Consider the following 10262-nt stretch of genomic DNA (forward strand, 5'->3'; position numbering starts at 1 on the left):
TCTCTTGCTCTGGCGGTCGAAGAAGAAGGAACAACTCTAAAAAGGTAATCAGTGACCAAGCTGTATAAGTTTGGGCCTAGCTGCATAAGCTAGGGTTCCACTGTATTCCTTTATAGTACATGGTCAAAATAAATTGTGTTACAGTATAGTGTGCATAGTCACAGGGTATCACAGTACAGGGCGACGTACTGTTGATACAGGGTGTCAGGTACCAAGACACAGGGTTTACCAAGGCATAGGTTTTATAGTGGCTAGCTATAGGGTGACTTGGTCAAACGGCAGTCGCGGTAAAGGGTGACGTGGTCAAGGTGTGTCGCGGTAAAGGGTGTACACAGTCACGGGTGTCGCAGTAAGGGGCTATTTACTGTTGATACAGGGTGACGGATATATTGTGATACAGTTGTTTTAGTTGGCTTTTTGACTATATTAGTGTTAGAGGTATATTAATGTAAAATATCTACCGGGTGTAGATTAGGTAATAGTTATTTGAGTCAGAAAGACGGCCGTTATTTTGTATATATTGTCGGCACTTGTTTGTTACAACAATTACTGGGTCCAAGAAAGAACTTGGTAACGAACTGTAGGCACGCATCCGTTACAGTTTTATGTGTCAATAGTTTGTGCCTGCATGCTATACAAGGGTGTATGGACGTTTTCATATTTGTGTGTACATATGTCTGTATACTCATTATTGTATAGGTATGTCTGTCTGACGTTGATCCAAAGACACTCCAGGCCACTTATGACGAATATGCATCCCAATTTGGCAAGGAAAACGTGTGCAGTACCCCATGTGACGTCACAGTTGAATCAAACCTAAAAGGTTAATCACAGTAATTATTAAAGAGAATTTCTACATGTAATGTTTGACGATATTCTGTATGCAATTTTAAAGGGGTTATGTAAATAAGGCATTATGTACAAAGAATTTATATTTTTCAAAGAACTAATATTGAATTCTTAGGAGATTCTGTAAATGAATATGCATTAAACTACAACGAAATTATGTACGTACAATTGTAAATAATTTGATAACATTCTGTAAAAAATGGGTTTTTTTGCATTCATTTTGAAATTATAAAGGGATTATGTTCAATACTCTGAAAGGCGAACAAGTGACTGATTTTGATGTTATTGAATGGGAAATGTCGCAAGATGAATAGAATACATAGTGTCATAATATACTGTAGCTTTATATGTTTGTCTCAGTTCCTAGTTTCCTGTGTTAGACCACCAGGCCTTGCTAACCTTTTCCCTCCTACCTTGGTCAAAATAGCGGCTAATGTTTTTGGATGCTGTGTACAGCATTCATAGCGGTCCTCGCCAAGACTGGGCAAATCAAAACCAAACTACAGACTCTCTTCTTCCGCGGAAGATCTTTAAATGCTGTGTTGATTATTTCATGGTATGATTAATGCTATAAAATGATGAAATACATATAAAAAAACGATCAATAAATCTAAGAAAAAAAGGTTAAAATTTTACGAAAAGGCGAGTTTTTTTCAGTGAGCATCATGAACTATATCAATCTCAGATTACTACGCTTTTTTGACCGAATAATTTCTTCACAAAAAAAACTAACAATACTTTATCTCCTTCCGCGAAAGATCTTTAGATAATGTGTTCATTATTTCATGATATAATAAATGCTATAATATGGTTAAAAATATCGGTATAAGACAAAAAAAACTCAAAGAAAATATGTAAAGATCTTTAACAGTGGCGTTTTTAATCAGTGAAAGTTTCGAACTATATTTGGTTCAAATTACTACAGTGTACGCCTCGTATTCCAATACTCTAAAGTGTGTGTAAAAGTTTTCTCCCCTTGTCCATCATTGCGTAGTTTCATGCTCGAGACTTGTTGAACGACTGCTTGATAACTGTCCTTGATAAAAAAAAAAGGCTTCATGTTTTCTTTGTCTCAATGGAAAGTCTCCAAGTGAAAGAAAATGAAGACTTATACTAAAGAAGCCGTCAGCAGCTGTGCCTAACGAGTTTATAGATAGCTTCCCAATGCGACAGCAGCTGTGCCTAACGAGTTTGTAGATAGCTACTCAATACAATATCTAGATAATGGCCCAATTAGTATAATACAAGTGCTTCGTGAATATAGCATATTGAACATCAAAAATTAAAACCGTATATACATATTATTCACACTAACCAGACACTGAATAATTATATAGGTCTTTAGCCTTCGTTACAATATCTGGAGAAGGAGAGATACACAAGGGACTTGCATAAGTCCGTGATTACACGCACTGGAAATAATACAATCTCGTTTGATTTTTTTTGTATAATTAATCATGATAATAACAAATTGTAATAATACTATCATAATTATTTATATATATTATCTATATGACATTTAGTTATTTATTTTTTTATTTAATCGTAAACTTTCCCATAATCTTACGGGACAATTTTGGTTTGCAGGGTTGTCTGGTCAAGGTCACTGTTATAATTTTTTTTAAAGATCATTGTCTGCGCTGTAGCAGCTTCATTCATTGAAGGATTTCCATCGATTTGAAACACTAATTAAGGACCATAATATCAGACAAGTTTCAATTGACTTAGCATTACTCTGCTCGTTATATATATATTTATTGAAAATTATGATTAAGGGGAAGGGCTATTATGACCCTTACTCAACAACATGTTCTTTATCATTTACTGCCATTCTGTACTGATATACCGCCACCTCCTTTATTCCATTGTTTGAATCCTTCATACACAGCATCCCTGAGGGCCCTCGGCACTTTGATTTTCTATATATAAGTTTTATTTATACAAATGTTACTGACGTATTATGATATATCAATAACAAGTTTTAGTATTAATATTCATCTGTTTTTCTCTATCATAGACGTGTTTGCGGAGGCCAGACAGAATTTCAAAGGACTGGACATAGTGGTCAATAATGCTGGAATTGCCGACGAAAGCACGTGGGACAAGATGGTGGATATAAACCTGGTATTTTGTCACGTTTTTCCTTCATTAGAACATCCGGGTATTTCTGTATTAGAACATCTCGTTATTTAACCATTGGGATATCGCCTAGCACAGCTGAACACCTTGCTATTTCATCATTCAAATAACTCAGAACACCTTTGGCATATTTCGATTTTTACCGTAAGAATATCTAGGTATGTCACCATGGTGATATCTCCATGTTTCACCAATGTAATGTCTCAGTTTTTTACTATAAGAATATCTAGGTAAGTCACCATGAGGATATCTCCATGTTTCAACAATGGAATGTCTCAGTTTTTTACTATAAGAATATCAAGGTATGTCACCATGGGGATATCTCCATGTTTCACCAATGTAATGTCTCAGTTTTTTACTATAAGAATATCAAGGTATGTCACCATGGGGATATCTCCATGTTTCACCAATGGAATGTCTCAGTTTTTTACTATAAGAATATCTCGCTATTTCACTATAGGGATATCTCAATAATTGTATCACTGGAATATCCCGGGTTTTACTGTTAGAATACATGTATTTCGGTATTTCGCCATTATTATTCATTAGTATTATCCCATCGGAAACCCTCGGTATTTTACCATTGGATAACGTTGGCATTTTACCGCTGGAATGTTCTGTCCGAGTGCGGTTCGAGGCTTTCCTAGTGGTTACACTGTATCTTATTTTAATTTGACGGTTAATTATTTCTGTTATGTAATGTTTGTTGGAGCGACACTGACCCAATGATCCTCTGGTATTGATTATCAATCATTGACTACAGAAACTTGTCAATATCTCCATATTGCTATGGGAACTGATTGAATATCATATTTCGATTAGAAATAAAGTACCCGACGGAACGGAATTCACCTGGCAGCCAAACACCTAATTAACGTAGGCTAACTTCCGGTACCATTGTCACATATTCTGCAAATAAGAAAGCTTTATTTTTACTTAATAGAGTAACATATTTTAAGATAACAAAAACCCCAATGAGTATTGTTAGGAAATACAGACAGAACTGTTGAAAGCTTTGTACTCAATATGTGGATTAATTTTCTACAAGTTTATACAATGCAACCATAAATTCATTGTATCGATTCGGATGTTGATTGACTTTATTTTATCCTTAGAAAGGAGTAATGAGGGGAACTTTGATGGGAATGGATGCCATGAAATCGACCAATGGAGGCAAAGGAGGGATTATTATCAATATAGCGTCTATGGCAGGTATGTCTGTCGGGACTGGTGATAAATGTGTTCTGTATTGCGTAAGATGGGCTCTGGTCCAGAGGAGAAACAGTTTCCTCCATTAGGAAAGTTAGATGTTGATTCAGGAGAAAAATGCGTTTTACAATGTATAATGGATCCTACGATAGACGGAAAAAAACGTCCAAGCCATGCAAGGCTATGATCAGAGCTCAGAGAGTCTTTATTTTTAATGTTGCTACTATTTTTAGATTCCGGATTGTGAAAGATATATTTTGAAAGTAGATCGACGACAAAAAGAATCGCTTCATTGAATGCAACACATATAAACAGTGTTCGGAATGATCAAAACCATTTTTTCTAAACATCTCATACAACGCACTCCAAACGATAAAATGAAAAAAATAATAATAGGCCTGTTTATAGATGGCTTAAATTGATGTAATAATGTGTATTTTGTCTTTTTTTTTTCAATGTATATACAGGACTTCTTCCGGTGGGCCACGTCCCAGCATACACTGCGACGAAACATGGCGTTGTGGCTTACACGAAAAGTTGGGCTGTAAGTTGATATTCTGAGTATATGTATCGATTCGAAGTGAATAAAAATGACAAGCGTTTAGTAGCCGAACAAATGATCCATGTAACAAAATGCTCCGTGCTTCCCTAGTCTATGGGGTGTTATTTCTATGCTTCCCTAGTCTATGGGGTGTTATGTTGCTTAATGTTTGGCTTTATCATCTTTACAATGATGTAAACAATGTTACCGAAGCACCATGTCTTTGTAACGGTTATATTATGTCTTCATAATAAAACATCAGTTTGCTAGGGAAAACATGTATAACATGTCAGTAATAGCAGTCGGGCGAAACCAAACTAATGTTTTATTTCAGCTTCATATCAGAAAGCTTTATGGAAATAGCTGTAATGAAGTAAAGCAAATATTGTACAGTATTTCACGCTGCTGATGACAAAAAAAAATCTGAAATCGTTCTTTAAACTATCCCCACCACCACCACCACCACCACCATACTATTCTCGTTTTTTTAACATCCATAACCTCTCCTTATTTTTTTGTTTAAATACACATTGATTAAAGGGTAGTGCGACTGGGTAAATGTGCTACCGTACCATTGACCAAGTAGTTAGAGTAGTTTAGGTAGTTGGAGCGATGGTACCGAGGTTGGAGTTCCTGGGTTCGAATCTTGTTGTTGATTAAGTGGTTTTTTTTCATAGATCAATACAGAAACGTTGAACAACAACATTCGTTTGGTTTGTCTGTGCCCAGCCTACACTGACACTGATATCATCAAGATGCCAGAGAACGCTGTATGCGGTAAAAGCCTCGCCAATGCCTCTTTACAGGAACTTGGCGTCATGAGGTTTGTATATTCTACTTACATGATTTACTCTGAGTAGTTTTATTCCCTGACGTTATACATTTTTTAATTTACTGCATTCTTGCAGCTTTACTGATAAATAATAATATTAATATTCTAAATGAAATAAGATACAATACCAATTGTTTAATAAAGCAGTTCTGTGAATTGGAATGATATTTCGGAATAAAATCTGTTCAATTTTTTATTTTAAGATATCGAAAATAAAGTATTCGTTCCAATGTTCACCAGCATAATATGTTCTATAGTTCGCAATACGTCCTACTTTGGGACACAGCACAGTTCGTTAAGCTGTGTTGGTACCGGTGTAATTCGATAGAAGCGCATGCTTGACTATGTATAACAAATCCTTGTTTGCGTACAAAATATAAACATGTTAAAATTATAAGATGTGACCGGGTGGGGTGTCATGCTGGGTGTCTTCGGCAGTATGTTTCAGTGAGGTAGCACTATAAAGTCGGCATCAGTTCCGCGCTATCACAAGAAGACAAACACGAACATATCGCAGCTTCCCAAAACATCCACGCATACACTACACGCATGCATCTTTCACACAGGGGAGACCGTCCTTAAACGACCATAGATGTTGATAGGACGTTAAACAATACCAAACCAAACCAAACCAAACTAAATTTTTAACATTGTGTTTAGTATTACTAGTAAGATATATTTAATGCTACGGTATAGTCACATGTTTGTTTCATTCATAATCCATAGGAGGTTAAACTTCTTTAAAAATGGACAGTTTTGCGGTGTAGCAATGTTCGTTTTTTTGCGTTAAGTAAATAAACGCAAAACTACCAACACGCGAATATCATTGATATATTTTAGATAAATAGAATATACAGATTTTAAATCTCTTGCCGATGAAAAGATTTCCTTACTTTGATCTTTTTTAGTGGTCACAGCGCAAACATTTCTACACAAGAAAAATTCCCCTTTACAGTAGTTACATGTAATTAATTGTCATCCTCTACCTTTCAGCGTTGACACCGTCGTAGCTGCTTTCCTTAAACTTCTGGACGATAGTGACAACCACGGAAAAGCATTGTCTGTGATGAAAGGGAAAGGAATGCAATACTTTTAATATAATGGTTACGTGATAAAAGATGCAGTTTACTCCCCACTTATGTCGATAATTCAACAGTATAATCAGATGAATGCTCTCGTCATGCATATACCGTACTACCCTAGAACTTTGATAGATCAGAATTCGAGTGTGCTGAAGATGTACAATGATGTTTTTTCGCTTGTTGCCCATATAGAGAATCAACCAATCAACACCATGCCAACACATCTTGGCCTTTAATTGCATCTGTCCTTACATCCGGTATGCAAATATAATCCTGGTCAACTGGACGTTTAAAAATAGCACAGACAATGATTGATGAGTCAAGATCGCCTGTGGCAGTGACTACTCGGTGATTAGAGGTCAATGCAGGAATCCATTGAACGGAAATAACATTTATGATATGAAAATAATTGATCGCAGGTCTCAATATTTATATCAACAGACCAACATTTGGCATTATCTATGTGTAAATAAAGCATTATTTAAAACGTTAAATTGCGTTTACAAAGATAGTTATTGCAATACGTGCACTTCATTATATAAAATGAAGCAACCTCTCAGTTCTATACAGGAATAAAATATCATTGCTGATCCTTTGTCATACTAGTTTAATCGCGATTTAGCTCACAACAATCAGCAACACAAAACCATGCTCTTTTTTAATTCCAGTATTCAAAGGGCAATAACTTTCACTACAATATCCGGTGCGTGCAGTAATTGGCCTTGCACTAACCCTACAGTGAACAAGTTTCTTATCAATGATCGTGGAGTAATGGGTCCCTTATAGAAGTGGGTACATGTATATCGTTATATAGACACCTAGCAGGCAGTTGGACGTGGCGTTCATGTTTGAATACACATCATTATGCAATCGGTAACCGTCGGCACTTTCCGTAAACAAACATCTCGGAAGTAGCTCGATCGTGGCCATATTTGTAATTTAAATGCTGTATCGTAGCCTACATTACGGGGGCATTATTTGTCACCAAAGATGGAAGCCTGCATGACCAAACACGTGGATATCAAAGTTCTTTGTGAAAAGAAAGTATTCCGTGTAAATTATCAGCATATACATGTATGAGTTCACGATGTGAGTGTGTTTATCAAAATGATCTTACATTATGTATGTACTGTATTGACGTCATTTAGACAGCATTTATTGCGCTTACTATGAGACTGTTTATCATCTTATTCGTTATAAGTCAGCATGTTTTTAAATAATTGTTAAGGTCATTGCCTTTATAAAAACCTCTGTGGGTGTCACGCGGTTTCTGTTTTTAAAGCATGCTGAAATAGGGTTTCTCGTGCCGCAAATTCACCAAGCATTTGAGTGTTCGCCATGACAGTTGTGGTGCACCAACAGACTCGTTCATCCTTACACCGGAACACCCTTTTTGACAATGTTGTCTGTATTGCTCCGCCTTCTGCTCCCGCGGTATCTTTTAGTTTACGGAAAGTGCCGATGGTTTCGATGCATCATTATGACGTGCATGGTAGTTATGACAGATATATACAATTATTATTATTAAACATCAATCAAGATAATATGACATGATTTTCTATCTCTCTATGACTTTCCCAGGCAAAAGTATGAGACAAAATACGGAGGTGGTTTTAATCTTTTAGCAATGACAGTTTGCTAATTTCATGAAGGCATCTGTAACGTGACGTTACTATTCTAACGCTGCTACGTGACGTTACTATTCTAACGCTGTTTGCTGACGTTACTATTCTAACGTTGTTTGCTGCCGTTACGTGACGTTACTATTCTAACGCTGTTTGCTGACGTTACTATTCTAACGTTGTTTGCTGCCGTTACGTGACGTTACTATTCTAACGCTGTTTGCTGACGTTACTATTCTAACGCTGTTTGCTGACGTTACGTGACGTTACTATTCTAACGCTGTTTGCTTACGTCAAATACCCCTACTAATTTTTGCGGTTACATTCTTTTCAATGGACATCAAATCTGCACTTAAAGAAAGCAAATTAAATTGTCCTCTTTCAAAACTTTTTAAAGTAGAAAAAAGCGAAATAACAGCGTCCAAAATGTATCGGTCTATAGGTATGTGTACCCGCTAGAAACGATGGATGTAAAGCATCATCATTTGCTGGAATTTTTATTTCACAAGAAGCATAATGTCTACTTTATAAGTATAAAGTAACAAATTCATAGTTTCTTAACTTATAACATTTCCGAAGCACTCATTACTTACAACATATTAAGGATTTTATTCTTCTCTACTTAAAACAAGACAAAACACAAACCACAAAATGAATGAAAATCATAATTGACATTTGAAATTATTCAAATAGAGCCATTAGAATGACTCCAAGCACCAGAAAATAATTATACTGAAAAGAAATTCAAACATAGAGTAGTATCAATCTTATGAACATAGTAGTAGCTACATGTACAACACAATATAAATAGAAGTTGTCAGCTAGCCTAATCGGGGTTGCTCAATAACTGTCACAAAGACACTTCTGAGGTCAGCATTAAGAATGTCTACCTAACTGAAGGCTAGTTGATACAACAGCCGATAAACAAGGTGATCGGGTACAAGTGCTTTATATTTCCTTAACAAAAAATTCACTACGTATACAACCAATTGTTATGGCACTTACTTTTCCTCTTGTGGATCACAGTGGTCTGGTATGGAATAAATGAATGTGTAGGCAATCCAGTGGCGAGTTAAGGCAGCCTACAGCCGATTTCTGTAACATTTAAAATATAAAAAAAGCAATTAATTCCTGTCTTCATTTTACACTAAAAGCATTATGGCATGATGTATTATGTTTGAATGAACTTCTCATCCAAGCCAAGTGTTCACTTTGAAACTGCAAAACTGATATTTTCGAACTTGTGACAGTTCGTTCTAATATTAACCTATAGGGTAATATATAATTAGATTAATCAGGAGAGTATTCATGTGCGTTAGAAATTCCACCGATTGAGGTTTATGTGTCAATTGATTAGTTCAATAAATGCAAAAAACTATTTCGTCTGCTGGATAACCGAACTACTCTGTAGTGAATTGGTCCTTAAACCACCCAAACAAACAAATAAGAAACAGTGTGTTGTGCTCCGGAAATGAACAACTGACTATGCTTTATTGTAGATATAAGTGAACAAGCAAAATAAAAAAGTAATACATGTACTTACAAATGTACAAGAACTTTTGGAAATCTGGTGTTCGTATCGGTTCACAGAAATAATCGTCCTTTGCTATTTCCGTTGAATCGGTCACAATGCAACCACAGGTAGCATTCGATGTTGACGGGTTACATGACTGTGTGCTGGGCAACATCAACATGACAAGTCCCACGCAAACCTAGTATTTAGTAAAAGAAATTGACAAAAAGGAGTCCCCATACACAAGGCCTTATTTATTTTTTATTTTTTTATCAATCTAAATCGCAACGTGTACAAACGCATCGGACATAGTCGGATACACTTATACAGATAAGCAGGGAGATTTGTACCTGGACGTTTTCTCGTTACCTAATGCATCTCACTCGGCAAGGTGTAAAAATGGCAAGTGTCACACACAGGGAACTATAGAAAGTTATAAACGCGATTAAAAAAACACATTAGGCCAAGTTGTTTG

General features: G+C 36.0%; 1 protein-coding gene across 2 annotated transcripts in view; it reads left to right on the top strand.

Annotated features, from left to right (window-relative positions):
- LOC110467047 (15-hydroxyprostaglandin dehydrogenase [NAD(+)]-like) overlaps positions 1 to 7146 on the top strand; it is a 14232-nt gene extending 7086 nt beyond the window's left edge. For both annotated transcript variants that reach the window (XM_021523915.1, XM_021523914.1), the window contains exons 2-7: positions 700 to 823; positions 2867 to 2973; positions 4104 to 4200; positions 4665 to 4741; positions 5416 to 5561; positions 6564 to 7146. In XM_021523915.1, the coding sequence (XP_021379590.1) occupies positions 700 to 823; positions 2867 to 2973; positions 4104 to 4200; positions 4665 to 4741; positions 5416 to 5561; positions 6564 to 6666 (654 nt within the window). In that variant the 3' untranslated portion in view covers positions 6667 to 7146. The remainder of the gene's footprint in view (positions 1 to 699; positions 824 to 2866; positions 2974 to 4103; positions 4201 to 4664; positions 4742 to 5415; positions 5562 to 6563) is intronic.
- Positions 7147 to 10262: the final 3116 nt, after the last annotated feature.

This window comes from Mizuhopecten yessoensis, unplaced genomic scaffold (assembly GCF_002113885.1).
Source record: "Mizuhopecten yessoensis strain PY_sf001 unplaced genomic scaffold, ASM211388v2 scaffold11155, whole genome shotgun sequence".
NCBI lineage: Eukaryota > Metazoa > Mollusca > Bivalvia > Pectinida > Pectinidae > Mizuhopecten > Mizuhopecten yessoensis.